General features: G+C 45.9%; 1 protein-coding gene across 2 annotated transcripts in view; it reads left to right on the forward strand.

Moving 5' to 3' along the window:
* The first annotated feature begins 397 nt into the window (after nucleotides 1–397).
* The window catches only part of ENPP2 (ectonucleotide pyrophosphatase/phosphodiesterase 2), an 87,963-nt gene continuing 65,614 nt past the window's right edge, over nucleotides 398–22,746 (forward strand). Inside the window, exon 1 of one of the 2 annotated variants that reach the window (XM_083450491.1) lies at nucleotides 398–876. In XM_083450491.1, the coding sequence (XP_083306617.1) occupies nucleotides 856–876 (21 nt within the window). In that variant the 5' untranslated portion in view covers nucleotides 398–855. The remainder of the gene's footprint in view (nucleotides 877–22,746) is intronic. The other variant, XM_083450488.1, reaches the window with a different exon arrangement.

The following is a 22,746-nucleotide window of genomic DNA, read 5'->3' on the forward strand; positions in this document are numbered from 1 at the left end:
TTCTGTGTGCATAGGGTTGTAGCCTTAAGCCTTACCTGGTAGTAAATACCACTGAACAGAGTGCAACTTAAAGAGAGCACACCCTACGTTTAAACCAGGTCACCTGCTGCGAAAATGCGGGGAACTGCAGTTTACCCCTCACTGTGCTACAGTTCTCCAGTGTGTTGGGTTTTTTTTTGCAGGGAGGGGATGCTCTAAATGTATGGTGTGTGCCTGAGTAAACACGCATAGGATCGTGCTGTTCAGGTACTTTTGGTTCCCTCTACAGGGAGGGTCTGCTTTAAAGCAGTCTTTGCATTTTTCAGTCTGGGCTGTTGATAAGTTGAGGACATTTTACCACAAAAAAAGGGCTTTGAGCAATTCTACCAAAGGTCATCCCGTGAAACTATTCCAGTGGAATCCGGCTAGCTATGCATTGTTACCTCTGGATAAGAGACCCTCCCTTGAATTTTGCTCCTGCCGCTGTTGCCGGTGGTGGTCAAACTCATTAAACTTGCCTAGCCAGCTTATGCTTTCGAAAGCCGGCCTCTGTGGGGGGTGGGAAGCGATGACACTTTTTTCCACGGAGTCATTTCAGGGAAAGGTTGTGTGTGGTGTGGGTCTGGGGAGAGCGAGTGAATCAATCCTGGAAGCAGCTCCTTTGTTTGAAAGACATCTTCCCATTGAACCATTGTCCTTCGGGGACAGCTGGCACCCTGAGTTCATCTGCACCGGACCAGTCTCAAACGCAAGCGATACACTGGACAAAACAACACAAGCCAGACTCAGGGTGGCCGCATCTCACACGAGGAGAGGGAAAGCTTTTGGAGACCACCAGAAAGAGAAAATAGGCCTGATCAGCCTTTTGTTCAACCCATGGATAAGAAAAGCAAACTGGTAAGACACACATATGTCTTTTGCCTTGTTCTGTTTGTCGTTTAATTGCTAAACCATGAATATGCGATGCTGGGGGGAAAATGGATCTTGCCTGTTTTACTGCTTTGAAGCTGCTCTCTTATTACACCCCTTCTTTGGGATTTACTTTTGAGGAGATGTTAGGTGGCTTGCAAGCAGACCTCTGCATAGGCAGAAATCGCTTTAGGCTAAGAGGCAAGGCAGGAAGCATTTACAATTGTGGGGATTGCTTATTGCATCACGAATATGTGGAGAATTTAAGGCAAGCCACATCTAATTGCAGCATAGTATTAAGAGCAGTAGTCAGAAAAGCATTCCACATTGGGTACAGTGAATGTCGCAAGCCTAAGTAGGCTTATTAGGGACGGAGTCCAAACTATTGGAGAGAAATTAATCTTTCCCGAGTTGATTGTGACTTTTAGATTTATATCACTGGCTTCGAAACAACTTTCTTGCAGAGCACAAAGAATTTGGAGACATTGTTCTGGAGTAAAATTGCTTTAAAGGTGGTCGGCCAATATCTGCTATGTCTGATGTTGGAGGGTTTAATTTGCGCAAGCGCTGGGTCGGTGATCCCTTGCAGTTAAGCTTATTTTATCAGAGAAATGTGTGTGGACTTCCTTCCCAAAGCTATAATACCTTCAAACAGCAGTTAAGCCTCTTTCCTGGTGCTTACAAAATAGGAACTGCTGTTTAGAGCAGCATGGTGATAAAATACCTTACAGATCATTTTATGTATTTCCTAATGAGATCTTTTATGGAGATGATATCTTGGGCTGGCTAACTTTGTAAAAACGAGACCCAATCCTACCATAATATTGTGCTTCTCAGATTCTCCCTACGTGGGTACCTATGTGAAAAAAGTTTAGAATAATGATTCCTGCATTTCATAGCAATCAAACTGTCAACATTTGCTTCTGTCCTTAAATTATGGTTTCTCACCAACACACTGCTTAAGTAATTAGCAGTGGTGATGTGCGTCCCCTCCTTTCATTACAGGAGAAGGCCAAGGATAGCTTCAAAAGCGATTTATCAGCAAAACCTGAGAAGCTGATAAAGCCAGTGATGGGAAATAGAAAAAGAAAGAAATTTTTAAAAAGTGTAGAAAAGAGGTTAAAAGATCAAGATAGAAAAATAAGATTCAAGAAACAAAGAACTTCTGATTCTTTATGTGTCCACTATTTTTTAAAAATAAAATCACTTCATCCAATCCATTGCAACACTCAACAAAGGCACTTCCTATAAACAAACATGATCTCCACTCCTCAAATCCAGATATCATTATTTCCATTTTTTTCCACGCAAAAAGTCTATGAGAGGTTTCCAAATGTTAACTGTGACTTTTCTCTGATTTAAACATGTCGGCTTTGCCATCTCATTGAAGTCCCTGCAGAGTTCTTAACCACCCATTTTCGTAGCCCGTCACTGGGTATAGCGCCGGCCCACCCATGAGGCGAGTTGAGGCAGTTGCCTCAGGGGGCAGATTGGGCCTGAGGAGCACACTGCTCACTGCTGCCGCCTCCTCCTTTGCTGTGGGCGGTGGCAGCGGTGGCATGGCTTTGGCAGGGCAAGCTTGTGGCGATGGAGGAGGGGGCAAGAGGCAGCAGCAAGGCATTTTGCCTCCAGCAGCACAACATCCAGGAGCTGCCCCTGTCTGGGTGGGTACCTCACTGGTAAGCTGTGCTGACATCGTGTCTACTACTCCCTTGTTATTTTCCATCATAGGAAAATTCCTTACGAAGGGGAACTCCAAATTGCTTCTTGCTAAGGGACTGGTTTGCTCTGCTACCCAGTTCTTAAATAATGCCTTTTCCGTTGTTCTCTTGTCCCTTGTCCTGAAAGATGCAATGCAGCACTTCGGTTAAAAGCTATGAATCATATCCAGGAAACTCCTAGTTACCCTCAGAAGTAGATTGTGTTTCACAATAAACATGAGTTTGACCCGCAAAGAGTAATTTTTTTTGAAACTCCCAACTCTAGGGGTGCTGTATGTTTTTTACTGGATGGATTTTTGGGGGTGTGGTGTGGGTGTGAAGACTTTACCTGATTATTTCTTTCCTCAGCAGCTAAATAATAAGTGGCCTAATTTGTAATGACTTTTTGCTACCAGATATAACCACATGGCATGGGAGAGAAGGAAAACCTGAGCACAAAACAGAAATTATACTCAGAGTAGACCCGTTAAAATTAACAGGCACATCTACATTAGGTAGATTAGTTTCAGCAAGTCTAACTTAGTTCTTAGTGGAACTGGGCCTTTAAAATATTTATTACTCTCATAAAGGAATCGTACAGTAAGAGTGATTCTTCGCATGTTTATTTTTTTAGGAATTCAGTGGGACTTGTTCCCAAAACGGCATGCAGCCTTTCAGCTCGGAAGACTGCTATTATACCAGAGCTTGGGCTAGCAAGAATTTCTGCTTCCTGTGCTGCTCTAGCAGCTATGTGAAAGCGCAATAGCCACAGTTTCCAGTGTGTGCTGAAAAGGGCAACTGTGTGTTTCCATCCACTGATCACAATAGCACTTGCTGAGGGTGCTTGGAAGCACTGGTCAATACAGTGGTACCTTGGGCTACATACGCTTCAGGTTACAGACTCCGTTAACCCAGAAATATTGCTTCAGGTTAAGAACTTTGCTTCAGGATGAGAACAGAAATTGTGCTCTGGCGGCACGGCAGCAGCAGGAGGCCCCATTAGCTAAAGTGGTGCTTCAGGTTAAGAATAGTTTCAGGTTAAGTATGGACCTCTGGAACGAATTAAGTACTTAACCTGAGGTACCACTGTACAAGGTGAGGGCAGGAAATCTGTGGAGATGTTGGAGTTCCTGTTTCATCCATACCTCTCCCACACAGTCCATGTAGTGTTTCTCAAACTTGGGTCCCCCCAGCTGTTGTTGGACTACAACTCCCATCATCCTGGACCGCTGGCCCTGCTGGGGATCCATGTTTGAGAAACACTGGTCCACAAGTATGCTGCCAGGAAGACGAATGTAGGAAACTGCCTTAATCTGAGTAAGACCGCTGGTTCTCTCTAGCTCAGCATTGTTTACACTCATTGGCAGTGGCCCTCCAAGGTTTCAGGCATGCGGCCTTCTCTCTCGTACCTGAAGATGACTGGGGATTGAACCTGGGACCTTCTGCATGCAAAGCAGGTGCTTTACCACTGAGCTAAGAGCCTACATTGCGCCCACTGAGATACCCCAGCATAGGCTCTATACACATTTTAACTTCAAAGCATTTGAATCACCTTATTTCCTTCAAGGGACGCGGGTGGCGCTGTGGGTTAAACCACGGAGCCTAGGACCTGCCGATCAGAAGGTCGGCGGTTCGAATCCCCACGACAGGGTGAGCTCCCATTGCTCAGTCCCAGCTCCTGCCAACCTAGCAATTCGAAAGCACGTCAAAGTACAAGTAGATAAATAGGTACCACTCCGGTGGGAAGGTAAACGGTGTTTCTGTGCGCTGCTCTGGTTCGCCAGAAGCGGCTTAGTCATGCTGGCCACATGACCAGGAAGCTGTACGCCGGCTCCCTTGGCCAATTAAGCAAGATGAGAGCCGCAACCCCAGAGTCGGTCATGACTGGACCTAATGGTCAGGGGTTCCTTTACCTTTTTTATTTCCTTCAAAGAACTCTGGGCACTGTAGTTTAAGGGTTGCTGGGTACTGTAGCTGTGCAACAGGTAAACTACAGTAGCCAGAGTTCTTTGAGGAACAGAATATGATTTGAATGTGTTCTAAAGGTACAGTGCACACGAAGTCGAACAACTACAGGCATCTCTGACAGCAGTGCAAGTCCCACTGTGGTTCAAATACATCCACTCGCATGGAAGGGAGAGAGGGGTGGGAGCCACATGGGCAAGGAGGAAAGCGCATTACAAGCACATGGGCATAGGAGAAAATATGGACCCAGCTTAGTAACTCAGAGGGAAGCAGCAGTGTGTGAAGAAAAAAGGGGGGGGGGTGTCAAGTGGTTGTGTGGGTGCTTTTGGCCTGGTTAGGCTCCCCACTTTCTCCAGTTCAAGTGTGCTTCTAACGCCGAACTAGCCCAGCCTCCCAGCACACCCCTAAAAATCTCAGAACAACATAACAATGTAGAATTCAAACAAAGGTTAGTTCTGTTTCAGCACCATGCAACCAAGTAAAACGACAGGTAGGATTGTTCTTTACAATACAAAACACTGGAACATGCAGAAAACTTTAATAAAAGCAATGAGCAATAATCCAAAAAAGGGGGAAACTGGGAGGTGACAAGGCCGTAGGAACAATCTGAAGCTGACAATTGTTATAAAGTGCAAAAAAGAAGAAGCAACGATTTACTTCAAAAGAAGATATATTCTTTTCTTGGCTTGGCCAAGTGGAATATAACACAGCTTACTCATTGCAAATGGATAGCTGCGCTCATTTACCCAGGGTGTCCCTCACCAGGTGAGCAAATTACTTAGTCCTTTGACCATACTTGTTTTATAAGCAAAACCCACACATTTTTTTTTTTAAAAAAATTTAAAGGTCAACCCACCCAAATGGCAAGGCTGAGCCACCTCATAGCTATGCATGAGATCATCGGTTAACTTATCCCCGAAAAGCGAAAAGGGGGTGATATTAACTGGGTGACATCACGGCACTTGAGCATATGGCTGGTTCCACCAATGTGTATCTTGGAGAGTAGGGGAGAGGTTTCTTAACCTACCTGCCTATTAAGTCATCTGTAGGTAGGTGAGCTTGGAGGGGAATGCACAGGTGAAGTGCACAGGTGTCGTTTTGACACTAGGGGGACTTACAAGCATCCTTAAATAGCACAACAATTCTGCCTCCAAACTGTCACTATTTTGCAGGAGTGCATAGAGGAAATTTGGGTTTGCACCATTAAAAATCTGTCGACATAGTGCAACCATGTTTATTTATTGACATATAGCAACAAATACAAATAAACCATACTGGAAAATTAAATTACTGGAAAATTAAATTACATTAGAAGCGCAGGACATCTAGTACCATAGGTACACACAAGAATAACTCAAAAAAGCCATATTTCCTAAGATGGTACAGATAGCGAGTGTTGTGCATCTGAATGCAAAACAGGAAATAAAGTCATATAAACATTCTGGGATTTCCATCCCTCTTCAGACCTGCAGCTTATGGTTTGGGGCTTTTTTTCTGCATTAGCCAAACCCCACAAGTTTTTGAACCATAAAGAAAGGTGCACATTTTGTAGCGTTTTCCATTGTTGAGCTATGGAAACCCTGGCTGCAGCCAACACCCTGCCGAAGTTCTTTAGAAGGAGAAACTTGCATTTGATCATCCCACATGTTCAGCAAAGGAGAGACTTGGTTTGATTATATTTCCTGATAGAAATCAGAGCAAAATGATGAAACCAGGGGACATTCCACCAAGTGGAAAAAAGTCCCTCTCTTCTCACAACCTGTCCAACAATCCTGTGCTGTTGCACAGCGCAACGAATTTTATACTATTCCAGGACTGTCAGCTTATCCTAATAAATTGGGTACTATGCTATGTGTTGCTGTTCTTTGATGTGAGTGGCTATGCAATGGATCAACACAGCTGCATTTCTTGGACTCTCTGTGGAGGGTTGTAGCTATGGGGGCTGTCACAAAAAATTGCCTATACTGTACTTCAAAGCTGACCACAACACCAGTGGTCACACAGCTGGGTAGCCTTGAGGTAGCCTCCTTGATGTAAAGGCAAGCTTCAGAGAATCCTGTAACTAAGGACCATCCGCACTATACATTTAAAACAGTACCATGCCACTTTAAACAGCTGTGTTCCCCCCAGTTAATACTCGGATTCATTGTTAAGGTGAGTTGTTAGGAGACCACTATTCTCTTCCCAGAGAACTCTGGGAATTGTAGCTCTGGAAGGGGAATCTGGATCTCCTAATAAATCTCAACACTCTTGACAAACGCTCCTGACATCCTAGCAGTTCGAAAGCACGTCAAAGTTCAAGTAGATAAATAGGTACCACTCAGGCAGGAAGGTAAACAGCGTTTCCATGCGCTGCTCTGGTTTGCCAGAAGCAGCTTAGTCATGCTGGCCACATGACCTGGAAGCTGTACGCCGGTTCCCTTGGCCAATAAAGCGAGATGAGCGCCGCAACCCCAGAGTTGTCCGTGACTGGACCTAATGGTCAGGGGTCCTTTTACCTTTGTCTTTACTCTTGACAAACTACAGATCCCAGGAATCTTTAGGGAAGCCATGACTGTTTAAAGGGGGATGATGTGGCAGATTGGGGCATATGGAGCCTTGGTGTTCTAGACTGAAAGGAGGCCAGAACCAAAAGCCTCCCATGCTAAAGAGAGCAATGCTTTAACCACCCAGTGACAGTAGGCCGAAGAGAAGCAGTTGGCATTCATCTTTTTCCTAGAACCATCGAATTCTAGAGCTGGAAGGTATCCTGGCGATCATCTAGTCCAACCCCCAGCAATGCAGGAATATGCTGGCGTTCCATATGGGGATCAGACCTGCAACCTTGGCTCCAACCAGCTGAGCTATCCTGTTTCAGTAGGCAAAGGAGGAGTGAATGAATGAATTTTATTATTTCAGTCACAGACCAGTTCCAGCCCACATACAGTATCAAGGAAGTCATAAAACACGATAGGGATACATTTGAATTTGCAATTAGGTATAACAGGGACAATACAGATATAGCAACAGTTAATATATATATATAAATTAAAACTTAGTCACTAACATATAACCTAAAATTATCATTTAAGGCCTTAATCATTATGATAGCACAGCTTGTTGCCTAAGTTTTACTGCAATCGCACAGAATTTGGCTATCCTTAATGCAATCTCAGGATCCTTGAAGGAGGAGTGAAGTCAAACTGTTGGAAGGTTACAGCGCCTGCTGTGGCTGTCGAGACCAATACAGGAGAGAGATGTTTTGTTGCAGCTGGGGCAAATGAAGGCATCTGGTTGTGCTGCTGCACATGCACTCTTGGCAGCTCCCGGGATTTTTGATCCTGAGCTAGACTGATGGGCTGACTTTGTATAAGGTAGAATCTGATGGTTCTCAGCCATAAAGCCCAGTAGTAAAGTAGCCCTAGGCGGCTCTGTGGTTCATTAGGACAGCATCCAAGATGGCGTAGGTACGGGTGGCTCCAGGCTCAACTTCCAGGGTTGATCTCTAAGGAGAAGGTGCCTGAGAAAGCTGCACATAGTCGAGACAGTACAGCGCTGTAGCCAATTGGAATGGGTATTTTTAGGAAAAGTAGAGGGGGTTGTAAAAGATGCAAAGGAGCTGAAAGCTGCCAATGCCCAAATTTTGGACCTGGTTTTGAAATTCCCAAACTGGTAGTCCTGAGGAATGGTGTGCAGGAGAGTTCAAAGAGGAGGAATTGTTGTTGTTGTTGTTGTTGTTGTTGTTGCTGCTGTTTAGTCATTTAGTCGTGTCCGACTCTTCGTGACCCCCTGGACCAGAGCACGCCCGGCACTCCTGTCTTCCACTGCCTCCCACAGTTTGGTCAAACTCATGTTGGTAGCTTCAAGAACACTGTCCAACCATCTCGTCCTCTGCCGTCCCGTTCTCCTTGTGCCCTCAATCTTTCCCAGCATCCAGGGAGTCTTCTCTTCTCATGAGGTGGCCAAAGTATTGGAGCCTCAGCTTCAGGATCTGTCCTTCCAGTGAGCACTCAGGGCTGATTTCCTTCAGAATGTATAGATTTGATCTTCTTGCAGTCCATGGGACTCTCAAGAGTCTCCTCCAGCACCATAATTCAAAAGCATCCATTCTTCGGCGATCAGCATTCTTTATGGTCCAGGTTTCACTTCCATACATCACTAAGGAGGAATTAATCTGAGTTATTTATATCTCTCCTTTCAGGATACCAATCCTTTTAAGGCAGGCTGAGTAACTTCAAAATGCATTCTTTAAAGCCACGGGGGGGGGGGGGGGAGAAATAGTTTCCACATATATAAAAAGGGGTTTTGTATCCACTCCATGAAACAGCTGGTGGTAGAGGACCCCATGTGTGCCAGGGGCCAGTCCAGCTGGGCTTGGCATCTCTGCCCTCCTTCCTCTGAATACCAGTTGCTGGAAGTCACAAGAAAGGAGAGTGCAGTTGCACTCAGGTCCTGCTTGCAGACTTCCCAAAAGCAGGGCATAGCTAGGAGTGGGTTAGGAGCCCATCCACCTGTGCACTCGGACAGATGGGCCAAAGGAGGAGGAGGAAGGAAGGAAGGTGGGGCAGAGCAGATCTGACTCCAATGGTAGCAGTGGCAGAGCAGGAAAGGCATCAAGAAGCAGACTGGTTCATGGTCCCTCCTGGCTTTGAAGGGACCAGTAAAGCCCTTGCTGAGGGTTCAAGGGAGCCGAGATATGCTTCTGCCCAGGGGCATCTGACTGAGAGAACAAGATGCTGGGCTAGTTGGGACTCTGGCTTGCACCAGCAGGTCTCTCTTGATGTTTTCAGTACTGGGATATTTCCCACAGGGCAGCTGGGGGATGGGTGTTGTTGTTGTCATTTAGTTGTGTCCGACTCTTCGTGACCCCATGGACCAGAGCACGCCAGGCACTCCTGTCTTCCACTGCCTCCCGCAGTTTGGTCAAACTCATGCTGGTAGCTTCGAGAACACTATCCAACCATCTCGTCCTCTGTCGTCCCCTTCTCCTTGTGCCCTCCATCTTTCCCAGCATCAGGGTCTTTTCCAGGGAGTCTTCTCTTCTCATGAGGTGGCCCAAGTACTGGAGCCTCAGCTTCAGGATCTGTCCTTCCAGTGAGCACTGCCTTCAGAATGGACATGTTTGATCTTCGTGCAGTCCATGGGACTCTCAAGACTCTGCTCCAGCACCATAATGGGTGTGGATGGGTGTAAATCAGGGGTTGGCAAGGTTTACCTCTCCTGGGCTGGTGCGCTCCAGAGGAGATCCCTCCATGGGCCGTATCGCGAGCGCACATGAACACGCACGGATGTGATTTCTGGCGTCTGTGCAGACACGATTTTCACCGTCTGAGCATGCACAGATGTGATTTCTGGCACCCTGGAAGCGAGTCCCAGCACCACGCTGCACCGGTTTAGCACAGCACATGGGGACCCGCCGAGCGGGTGGCTTGGTTTGGGGTGGCTCATGAGCTGGTTAAACGGCCCCCATGGGCTGCTTGTGGCCCATGGGCCTTAGGTTGCCTACCCCTGGTGTAAATGCACATCTGGAGTAGGCTCAGAGGCGTTCTTCACCTGCTTCCCCCCTTTCTATTTATGTGAACACCTGAGCAACAAAGGAATAGAACAGGAGGAATCTCCCGATCTCTCTTATGGTCAAGATGCAGATGTTCTGCGCTGGTGTTAGGTTGTGTGGTGAACCTACTTCTCCTCCTGCTGCTGCAGCATCATGAAGATATCTGCTATACCAGCCTCTCCAGCTTGTTGCCTTCTAGATGTTGTTGAACTGCAGCTCCTATCAGCCTCAGCCAGCATGGCCAACGCTTAGGGATGATGGGGATTGTAATTTACAACATCTAGAGCAGCGGTTCTCAACCTGTGGGTCCCCAGATGTTGTTGGACTCCCATCATCCCTGAGCTCTGGCCTTGCTAGCTAGGGGTGATGGGAGTTGTAGTTCAACAACATCTGGGGACCCACAGGTTGAGAAAGGCTGATCTAGAGGGTGTCATGATTTGGGAAGGCTGTGCTAACCAGTGGAAGGTGGCTTTTATTGAACAGGAAGTGAAGCGTAGAATGGGTTCTGACAGCATCGTGTGTAATTGGGTCACCAGCTTCCTCCCCATTCTGTTCTGTTCTTGCACTAATTTTGCCATTTGAACTGGGGAAATTCCGGGCGTATGGCAAGCCTACTTCATCACTACTGAACTTTCATGCTACGCCTCCCTGTTTCCGCTAACGTCCTCATCTGACTTGCACCTTTTTGAAACGCACAGGAGGAAATAGTGGCAGCCCTGCGCCGGAACTGGTTCTGCCATAAGCCTTGCTTGTGGGTTGCATGATGCTGCCTTTCTGGGGCATCTTTTGGCCTGTTAGCATTGGATGTCTGCCTAGTTGCTGGAGCAGGGCAGGAGAAACATGAGGATTGTGTGAAGCACAATGGCTAACAGCTGCAAGTGCATGTGATCGCGAACCAGCTGAATGAGGAATTGAGAGAGGATGACATCACCCAGGTTCTTTTGCCATCCTGCGTGCCCCAGCCCAAACTCCTCTGATGTCTACGCTGGTGGAAGTAATGACATCATGAAGATAATGCTTGTTTATCCAAGAGAAGCAGAAATATTCAAGCTGTTGCCGCCAGATGGTTTTTCTTTCTTTCTGCTTTGTCCACTGGCTTTGATCCTGGAAGGAAGAGCGAGCCGTGAGAGTTTGGTGCCAATAGGAGTGTTCAGGACTTACCAACAAAGGTGTCTGTGCTCTCCATTGCATGCCTGGTGGGAGCTGGCCTCCGTTAGGGGGTTGTGGTTAGTGGGGGCACTGTTTAGAGCCGGGGGAGCAGGGAACCAGTAGCCCACAGGTTGTATGCAGCCCATGCTGCCTCCCCATCCAGCCCTCAGCATCTCTAGATGCTATCACCTCCCCCCTCCAGAATCATCCCCATGCTGCAAAAAGGCTTAAGTAAAAACTCCTACTAGAAAACCTTTTTTGGACCCTAAGTGTTGTGTGGTATCTGTATATTTCCCTTACAGAAACCACTATTCCTAGAGCTCCCCAAGGAAGAGAATAGGGGTCTCCTAAGAATAGGGGTCCTCTAAGCAATGGGATGCGGGTGGCGCTGTGGTCTAAACCACAGAGCCTAAGGCTTGCCGATCAGAAGGTCGGCAGTTCAAATCCCCCCGATGGGGTGAGCTCCCGTTGCTCAGTCCCAGCTCCTGCCAACCTAGCAGTTCGAAAACATGTCAAAGTGCAAGTAGATAAATAGGTACCACTCCGGTGGGAAGGTAAACGGCATTTCCATGTGCTGCTCTGGTTTGCCAGAAGCGGCTTAGTCATGCTGGCCACATGACCCGGAAGCTGTATGCCGGCTCCCTTGGCCAATAAAGCAAGATGAGTGCCGCAACCCCAGAGTCGTCCGAGACTGGACCTAATGGTCAGGGGTCCCTTTACCTTTAAGAACTCTAAGGACTCTTAGCAAGCTAGAGTTTCCAAGGTCCTTTGGGGAAAGCCATCACTGTTAAAGTGGTGCTTTGAATGCCTGGTGCAGATGGGCTTGGAACGCTATCTGCTGATGTGGAGGAAAGCGACACGTGTTTGTTTACGCCAGCGTTCCCCGACCCGTTCCATAACTCTGCTGGCTGGGGCTGATGGAAGTTGTAGTCTAAAACATCTGGAGGACACCAGCTTGGGGAAGGCTCACTTGTGCCAAGAAACAGCCATCTGTTTGGGGGCAGAATCGGGTGAGAGATTTCGGAATTTTCCCCAGGAAAACTGAAGTTTTTAAAATGCTTTGGTTTTTTTAATTTGTGAAATAAAAAAGGTTGAAGGAGCTGCATATGTTTAGCTTGGAAAAGAGGAGATTGAGAGGAGATAGGAGAGCCAACTTCAGATATCTTTAGGGCTGTCACATGGAAGATGGATGAAGCTTGTTTTCTCCTGCTCTGGAAGGTAGGACTCATGGCAGTGGCTTCAAGTTAGAAGAAAGGAGGTTCTTACCCAACATCAAGAAGAACTTTATGACAGCAAGAGCTGTTCAACAGTGGAATGGTCTCTCTTTGGAGGTTGTGGATTCTCCTTCCTTGGAGGTTTTAAAGTAGAGGTTGGATGGCCATCTGGCATGGATGCTTTAGTTGAGAAACCTGCATTGCAGGGGGTTGGAGTCCCTTCCAACTCTACAATTCTATGAAACAGTACAGTCTCTTTAATTATTCTTGCACCCTATTGATATACTGTTCTAGATTCTCTTTCAATTTCTCAGTTCCTCCTATGACAATAGACAGGTTTGATATGCCGCAACTGCTCTGTTGTGTGTCTTTAAAAACAAACCCATTTGGTTCCCAAAACCAGCCAATGGTAGAATCCCAGGTCAATTATGTAAAGAAACAGTTCCATTTGTTTTGTTTTGCATATGTGTGTGTGTGTGTGTGTGTGTGTGTGCCTGCTTAACTGGGCAGCAAATCTTGGGCTGTGGACATTTACAGCACCTCCCCAACCCCAACCCCCCCAAAAAAGAATACTGGGAACTGTAGTTTATTGAGAACTGTAGCTCTGTGATTAGCAAACTGCAGTTCCCATGATTATTTGGAGGTGACAATGTTCTTTAAATGTATGGTTTGTACACAACATTAAAATCAATTGTTTCAGTGACCAAATGGCTCAGCTCTTAAATGAGGACCGAAAAGGTGTCACTTTTGTTTCTTTTTATTTAATAGAATAACATCTGCAGGCACCCTGCCATTCTTCATCTTGGCAGTATGCAGTTATAAGAAGCTCTGGTGTCCTTGGATGTAAATTCTGGGGACTTGCTGGGATACAATAAAAACCACACAGCTTGTCTCTTAGTTACTTCCATGTGTTCACCATCTCTTCTTTGGGATATGAAATACAATTGAGTAGATTCTCTGTTACAAATTATTTTAAAAACCAAATAAGGAAACATTATCTATTGTTTTTGCCAACAATGTTTCAGTTATTTTTCTTTCTGGGGGAAAACAAAAAGTATTGTTCTAGCCAGCAAGAGGCATGCATACATCTCCCTCTTCTAAGCTTTGCAGTAATTGGGGGAAAAACAAACCCCACATATATAACACAAAGATAAACTGAGTCATGGTGATTGTGATGTTTGGAAAGAGTGATCCTTCTGCTTTAGGGCGAGGGGAATTCAGTTCAGTTTGTGCCGTGAAGGTAAACCTATCCAATTCTTAGTTTCTGAAATTACATATGAACTGAAACACAGCCATCCTTTGAAATTTTGTTTAATAGTCAGCCCCTCTTTAATGGGAACTACATTTTGGATGTGGATGAGAAGTTAGGGATTTTTTAATAGAGCTCTTAGCACCTTTACCAAGTTAGAGATTCTAGGATTCTTAGATACAGGTGAGGGGTGAACGTAACAGGTGTTTATTTATATCCCACCATGGAACCTGATTTTGTGTACCTGGGGCTTTAGTTGATCTTCTTGCACATCCAAGCACTGGACAAGTCCAGATGTGGTCCATGGTAGCCATGGTAGCCTCACATGCCTTCAGATCATGCCATAGTAAAAAACCAATGCACACTTGTAGATAAGCCTCCGAGAGTCATTCAGGTTCTTCCAGAGAGTCTGCGTGTCCCAGAAAGAAAGGAAGCTTTGGATAGGGGATTGCTGTGTCTGTGTTAGGCCTAATGAATGTGAAGCCCTTCAATGACAACTCCCATCATCCTCTATCACTGGCCATGGTGGGTGGGGCTGGGGGTTGATGGAAGCTGGAGTCCATCAGCACCTTGGAGGGCTGCAGGTTTTCCAACCAAGGTCTATGCCAGGGTTTCCAGCTGTTGTTGGACTACAACTCCCATCATCCCCAGCTAGCAGGACTAGTGGTCAGGGATGATGGGAACTGTAGTCCAAAAACAGCTGGAGATCCAAGTTTAGGAAACCCTAGGCTGTGCTAAGGAAGGGCCACCAGGTTCTCCTTACGAAGAGACTTGTTTTAATAGACCAACTAAACCATCAAGAAGAGAATGGCAAATTAAACTTTGTGAATATATAGCTTTGGCAAGATTAACGGCAGTACTAGGAGGACCATTAGATCATAAATTAATAAAAGAATGGGATTGTGTAAAAGAGTATATGAAAAAGCATTGTTCTGGGGTAAACATATTGATATGCAATGAGTGGTGCTTGCAGGGCTAAGAGAAGGAAGAAATGGATACAAGAGACATAAAGGAAAATTAAGGCTGAGAATACAACAACCAAAATAAAAACGAAAGATTGAAGTCACACATAGGTGGAGGGGAGTCAAGATTGTATGTATTTCTTTTACATTAGATCTTTTAAGAACAAGGACTATGTGAAGAATTGAAAGGAATTTTAGGTTGTCACAGTTGTACTGTGATTAATCTTTGTTGAAGGTATTTGCTTTTGTTATGTTATTTTTTTTTTGTTTCACAATAAAGGGGGGAAATCAGCAGAAGATTACGCAGAAGTGCAGAGTGGCAAGCAATCTGCATCAACACTGTTTGTGAGATGTTTAGACAAAGGGCGATTTATTGCATTCAAAACCAATGCTAGTTCTTAGCACACTTTTTAATGTAACTTTTACTCCCCTCTTTCAAAACAAAGTTGCAGTTTCACCCCCTCCTTCAAGTTTCTTATTGCGGTAGAAGTGGCACAGAAATTACAGATTTCCCCATGACCTTGAGCGAGGTTTCTGGCGGTTGTGGAGCTCTTTAGGAATGAGCTCCCTAGCAGTGGCCCACTTGCGAGGCTTCGCTTCTGAAGCTGCTACATGTGAAACCTTTCATCAGATGTTGCAGAAATTATAGGGGAAACGGGAGTTTTGTGTTCACAGTTACGCAACAGATGCAGCAGGACTGTATGGAGAATCCAGGGTCAGCAAGTTCAATACAAGAAGAGTTGTTGGTCCCGTCACCAGAAGCGTTGCACTGACGGGCTCAAAGGCACACAGCAAAAATATTCATCTTGTGGAATGGTAGGGCTGGCACTGTTTTGGGGTGAGGGCAAAGCTACACTTCCATTTGTCCCTTGTTTTCTTCTGTTTGCTCCGTGATTTGCCAAAATCCCTATTGGCATTGGTGCTAGCTATTTGTGATAAATTGGACACCTTACACAGGACTTGAAGATATATCTTTACTTGTCAGGTTGGCAAAAGTTGATGACAACGATGACAATACTAATAATATATTATTTATATACCACCCATCTGACAGGGTTGCCCAGCCACTCTTGTTGGCAGCTTCCAACAAAAGAAATACAGTGGTACCTCGGGCTACATACGCTTCAGGTTACATACGCTTCAGGTTACAGACCTCGCTAACCCAGAAATAGTACCTCGGGTTAAGAACTTTGCTTCAGGATGAGAACAGAAATTGTGCTCTGGCGGCGCGGCAGCAGCGGGAGGCCCCATTAGCTAAAGTGGTGCTTCATGTTAAGAACAGTTTCAGGTTAAGAACGGACCTCCAGAACGAATTAAGTTCTTAACCTGAGGTACCACTATAGTAAAAACACAATACAACATCATACACTAGAAACGTCCCTGAAGGGCTGCCTTCAGATGTCTTTTAACAAGTATTATTCGTGTGTGTGTGTGTGAATACAATGCGTTTCTCTCTTTTGAGCCCAAGAGAGGGTTTAATCCTTTTTGTTTTCAAAGCTCCTTCATAGCAGTGCCCGAGTTATTAATCCATAGCTTGCTTGTCCTCACAAACTCCTCCGGACAGCGTCTGCTTAAGTCACCATGCTTCCAGTCAAAGAATAAACTAACAGAATAACCAACCAACTGCCAACTGCCATACTCTATCCCCAGTACCCTTTATTCTTTGTGAATACTAACAATCTCATGCTCTACCCACTAAGCCAGGGGTAGGCAACCTAAGGTCCGTGGACCGGATGCGGCCCAATCGCCTTCTAAAACCGGTCCGCGGATGGTCCGGGAATCAGCATGTTTTTACATGAGTAGAATGTTTCCTTTAAAAAAAAATAAATGCATCTCTGGGTTATTTGTGGGGCCTGCCTGGTGTTTTTACCATGAGTAGAATGTGAGCTTTTATTTAAAATGCATCTCTGGGTTATTTGTGTGGCATAGGATTTCGTTCATTTCTCCCCTCAAAATATAGTCCGGCCCACCACATGGTCTGAGGGACAGTGGACCAGCCCATGGCTGAAAAAGGTTGCTGACCATTGCACTAAGCTCTCCCACAACCTCTGTTAGGTTTGGTTTCATTTTGGAGGAGAGATTACTGGAGACTTAAGGCCTTTCTGCAGTACTTGGGGGTTTTATTGTTAAATAAGCAAGTCAAGTGTTGGTGGAAGCAAACTACATAGCACTTTTGCAGGCTAGCAAATCCACAGCCGCACTTCATATCCTACAGAAAGGCAACCCCAGAGTTGGAAGACAGTTTCTCTCCCCCCCCCCACTCTATCCCTGCCTCTTACTCAAATTGCACTTTTCACAAATATATTTTTTGACCACCGTTCTCCAATCTGGTGCTGTCCAGATGTTTTAAAGTGAAACTTCCACCATCCGAGCCAGCATGGCTAATGATTGGGTATGATGGCCATTGTCCAAAATATCTGGAGGGTGCCAGTGGGCAGGGGGAGAAGGTCAGTGCAGATGACAGGAAACATTTATTATAGAGCACAGATGATGTCGATAAATACAATAAAATATACATTCTTACTGATTATCCAACGAAACAAGAGCTTCCATTTAAACAATGTTGGCCAATTCATCATCTATGTGAAATGACAACAAACGAGAAAGTTTTGGATTGCTATGAATGATTTGGAAAGTGAAATCATTCCCTGCTTCCAGTAAAGGGCCAGTTCATTAGTAATGCAACCCCCTGCAGTAAAAGTCTGCTTACATAAGAATTAGCACCAGTCGGACTCGTGTTTAATGAATTCCTTCTGTATTGCTGAGATGTCTTCTGCTGTATACTGGGGCATTCTAAAGTACAAATCATGCTATTCCGTACCTTTGAGGAGAGCAAGGGTACTTCCACACCAGGCATTTGGAACTGCTGTGTTTGTTTCACTCGCAATGTTTGCACACCATACAATCAAAGCACACAACTTCACCCTAAAGAATCCTGAGACCTGTAAAGGTAAAGGGACCCCTGACCGTTAGGTCTAGTCGCGGACAACTCTGGGGTTGCGGCGCTCATCTCGCTGTATAGGCCAAGGGAGCCGGTGTACAGCTTCCGGGTCATGTGGCCAGCATGACTAAGCCGCTTCTGGCAAACCAGAGCAGCGCACAGAAACGCCGTTTACCTTCCCGCCGGAGTGGTAGCTATTTATCTACTTGCACTTTGGCGTGCTTTTGAACAGCAGTTCAGGTTGGCAGGAGCAGGGACCGAGCAATGGGAGCTCACCCCGTCACGGGGATTCGAACTGCCAACCATCTGATCGGCAAGCCCTAGGCTCCGTAGATGACACCTAATAGAGCTACAACCCAAAAACACTTAACAAACTACAGTTCAATACTCTGGGTGAAGTCATGTTCTTTAAATGTTTGCTGTAGATGTGACCCAAGATTAAGGAGAAGGATGATAGTCTCATTGCCGCCGCCACAGTTACCAGGATTTTTGCAGTGGAAGCCATGACTGTTTAATAAATGCACTCTAAATGTATGGTATGGATGTGACCTCAGTGAGGCCTTCCAGAGTGGTTTAATTCTGAATTCTGAAAATTGTGCGAGAAATAGGGCTCTCCAAACAACTCCCAGCGCCCTTAACAAACCCGTTTCTAGGATTCTTCGGGGAGGAAGCAATGATTGTTTATAAATGTACGATACTGCATTAAATAGATAATGTGGTTGGGATCCTTAAGCAAGAGCAGTTGAGCAATGGACTCAGTTGCTCGCTGGGGTCTTTTTTGCAATCAGAAGCCGAACAACCACATCTGATTCTAATCTGGTTTTCTGAATCCTGAAATCATAATACTGTGAGGTAAGAGGGCAGTTGATGCTAAGATGCACTGTTTAGGGGTAGTTCCCTTCCCCTTGTGGTTTCAGGCCATGGGTAGGCAAACTAAGGTCTGGGGGCTGGATCTGGCCCAATCACCTTCTAAAACTGGCCCACGGACGATCCAGAAATCAGTGTGTTTTTACATGAGTAGAATGTGTCCTTTTATTTAAAATGCATCTCTGGGTTATTTGTGGGGCATAGGAATTCATTCATTCCCCCCCCCCCATATAGTCCAGCCCCCTCCAAGGTCTGAGGGACAGTGGACTGGCCCCCTATTGAAAACGTTTGCTGACCCCTGTTTCAGGCCAAGTGCAGTTATAGATCCTGAAACTTCTATCCAAGTCCAAAGAGGTAGCAAATGCTCTTTAAATCACAAATGCATAGAATGGTGGCATCTTATCTGAAAGCAGCCCTCGGAAAACCACCGCCACCTTCACACCTGGATATAATCATAGAATCATAGAGTTGGAAGAGAGCACAAGGGCCATCAAGTCCAACCCCCTGCAAAGCAGGAAACACCATCAGAGCACTCCTGACATATGGTTGTCAAGCCTCTGCTTAAAGACCTCCAAAGAAGGAGACTCCACCACACTCCTTGGCAGCAAATTCCACTGTCAAACAGCTCTTACTGTCAGGAAGTTCTTCCTAATGTTTAGGTGGAATCTTCTTTCTTGTAGTTTGGATCCATTGCTCCGTGTCCGCTTCTCTGGAGCAGCAGAAAACAACCTTTCTCCCTCCTCTATGTGACATCCTTTTATATATTTGAACATGGCTATCATATCACCCCTTAACCTCCTCTTCTCCAGGCTAAACATGCCCAGCTCCCTTAGCCGTTCCTCATAAGGCATCGTTTCCAGGCCTTTGACCATTTTGGTTGCCCTCCTCTGGACACGTTCCAGTTTGTCAGTGTCCTTCTTGAACTGTGGTGCCCAGAACTGTACTCCAGGTGAGGTCTGACCAGAGCAGAATACAGTGGCACTATTACTTCCCTTAAGTAAGAGCGTTTTTGTTTTACTTCAGGGAGGAAAGAAGACCGTGCTTTCGGATGCCGATTTTTTCCTCAGCTTAATTTGTACTTTATAATGAGCAGAAACAAGAAGGCCACTTCAGAAGAAGATGCACAGCAAATATTAGGCACTATAAAACCCTAAGAAGGCTAGGTGGGGGCTGAGCATTGCTGAAGAGCACACGCTTGCATTTAAAAGGTCCTAAATTCAACCCCTGGCATCTGAGACCCTGGAGGTGAGCTGCCCGCCAGAACTGCCAGTACAGTACTGAGATAAATGGGCTAGTGGCCCAACTTGGTATAAGCCAGCATCTATATATTGCGAGGACTAGGAGCCCACCCTTTGAGCAGTACGGCCTGGCCTGGGTCAATGTTGCCTTTTTCTCAAAATGAGAAGCAAAATGAGAAATTGTTTATTCGTCAATTTATGAATCACCTTTTACATGTCTGGCATATAATCTTGTTCAAAGTGAATCTTGGCACTGCATTTGTGTTGACACGGGCTGCCTACATACTGTGGATTTAAAGTACAGTCATACCTCGGGTTACAGATGCTTCAGGTTGCGTTTTTTTGGGTTATGGATGTGCCGAAAGCCAGAAGTACTGGAACGGGTTACTTCCAGATTTTGGCGGTTGCGCATGCGCAGAAGCGCTGGTTCGCAACCCGCGCATGCGCAGACGCGGCGCTGCAGGTTGCGAACGCTGCAGGTTGCGAATGTGCCTCTTGCACAGATCACATTTGCAACCCTTAACAAACTACAGGGAATTGTAGCTCTGTAGGGGGAAGCTACAGTTTCCAGGATTCTTCAAGCTCTCTCACTCTCTCTCTCTGCATGTGCTTTAAATGTATGGTGTTTATGCCGCTATGGGTCCTGCGGTGGGTGAACAGCAACTGGGGCAGTTACGCCCCCCCCAAAGGAGGTCCTTTCCTTCCTGCAATGGGCACATGACTGCCCTCAAGGGATTGTAGCTTTTGTGATTGGATAGACCTTAGCAGGCCACTCCACTTCTATTTAGGAGTCCGTCCTCGCCTATGAAACATCAAGAGCCACATTGTTTAACATGAGAGCTCCTGCAAACGGGTCATCTGAAAGTAAACAGCATTTTCTGCCAACGTGCCGTTTAGGATCAGCTTGCCAAAGAGAATGGGTCTCCCTGTTTTCAGTGCTTTCCCATATAAGAGCCCAGCGGAGAACAGTTATCATCTGTCCCTGCTTCAAATTTCTTCTTGCCAACAAATGCACCTTATAGCAAATTCCCACTTTCTTCGTGCTAGTCGTAGGGATCTACCTCACAGGGTTCTTGTTGGGATGACTCAGAATACATGCAGAGAGCTTTCAGTTTGTTAAATGCAACAACAGCCAGGTGGACAGGTGGTCTTTTGTAAAGCCAGCCTGACCGTAAAATTGAGATGCTTTCACTTAGCTGGCAGATTTTGCAATACCGTCTGAGCAGGGGCGAAGAACCCGAGGGCCACATTCATTTCTGGGAAATCTCCTAGGGGCCACATTCCACTGATGGGTGGGGTCAGAGGCAAAAGTGGACGGAGCCGTAGTGTAAGCTTTATGCAGGTACAGTAGTAGATTAATATCTATATGCACTCACACATTTTTCCCCATCCACCACCCAGACAAGCCAGAGGCATTGTAATAATTCATGGAGCCATTCCAGCCAGAGAGTGATGTGACTTGAGGAGTGTCCTAAGGGCCAAACAGAGAGGTTTGGGGGCCATATTTGGCCCCTAGGCCTGAAGTTTGCTCAACCTTGCATAGAAAGGAGCAACAAATTGTCAATTCACCGTGGTAGCACCTGAGGAGGATTTCTGATATCACAGACCCTCCAAGTGCCCCTGTTTTGCCAGAGACAGCCCTGGATTTACAGAAGCCATCCTGGTTCCTGGTTTGATCCCAGAATTCCCCACCTTTACTTAGGACGACCCTATTTCCATTAGAGAAATGTGGGAGGGTATGGAGTTGTGCTACTCCTGAGCCAAGGAAGATGACTGAAGGCAGTCCTGTACAGTGGTACCTCGGGTTAAGAACTTAATTCGTTCTGGAGGTCCGTTCTTAACCTGAAACTGTTCTTAACCTGAAGCACCACTTTAGCTAATGGGACCTCCTGCAGCCGCCGCACGATTTCTGTTCTCATCCTGAGGTAAAGTTCTTAACCCGAGGTACTATTTCTGGGTTAGCGGAGTCTGTAACCTGAAGCATCTGTAACTTGAAGTGTCTGTAACCTGAGGTACCACTATATAGGGAAGGTTTTTTAAAAAAATGTTTTGTTGTGTTTTTATATCATAGAATCATAGAATTTTAGAATTAAGGGGCCTTGAGGATCATCTAGCCCAACCCCCTGAAATGCAGGACTATGCGGCTGTCCCAACGGGGACTGAACCTGCAACCTTGGCACCACACTCTAAACAACTGAGCATATTGGAAGCTGTCCAGAGTGGCTGGGGCAACCCAATCAGATAGGTAGGGTATAAATAATAAGATGATGATGATGATGATGATGATTATTATTATTATTATTATTAAACAGGATGCCCCTATTTTCAGTGGAGAAATGTTGGAGGGTGTGATATCAAACAGCTTGGACCACCTATAGCAGGTCTTTTTCCCTGGCAAGCCAAATGACACCAGTTGTTCTGTGTGATTCGACGGCAAGGGTGAATATTTTTCAAAATGGCTCCCTTCTGACCTAAAACACAGACATACACGGAGTGAAGGAGATATAAAGCAGGCTTGGGATTCTTGTTTCCCTCCATCATCTGATTGCTGTTGGGTTCCTAACTCCCTTCAGCCTTAGTGCCTTGAGGACACGGGTTCCTCATCCTGGGTATAGAGGCTCTTCTACGTTGTGAGAAAACGGTTTATGCCTTGCTGGGCCTCTGCAAAGCCTCGTGCTGCTTTAACTATATGTGTTTTTAGGCCGTGCCATCCAGTATAAGCAAATACGACTGGTTTAGAATAAACTGGGCATCTCTTTGTAGAACGCAACGTATCATTTGAGCGAGAAATCTTGGCCTCTGCTGAATTGTAATTGCTCTGCCACATAAACCACAGGGCAAAGGCACAGCTGCACAATGTGGATTTGTGTGTGTATAAAATATATACGTATACACTAACAGCTGCCTGGGGAAGGTGGGGGAAATGACTTGTCAAGCAGGAGCAGCTTCTGTTAATTGCCGTTTGGAAGAAGCCAGCAGATGGCTTCTGCCAGTCCCTGCTCTGAAAGTCACAGGCGCCCTGAGTTTGGCAGGGTTGCAC

This window comes from Podarcis tiliguerta (assembly GCF_965153285.1).
Source record: "Podarcis tiliguerta genome assembly, chromosome: 7".
NCBI classification, from domain to species: Eukaryota; Metazoa; Chordata; class Lepidosauria; order Squamata; family Lacertidae; genus Podarcis; species Podarcis tiliguerta.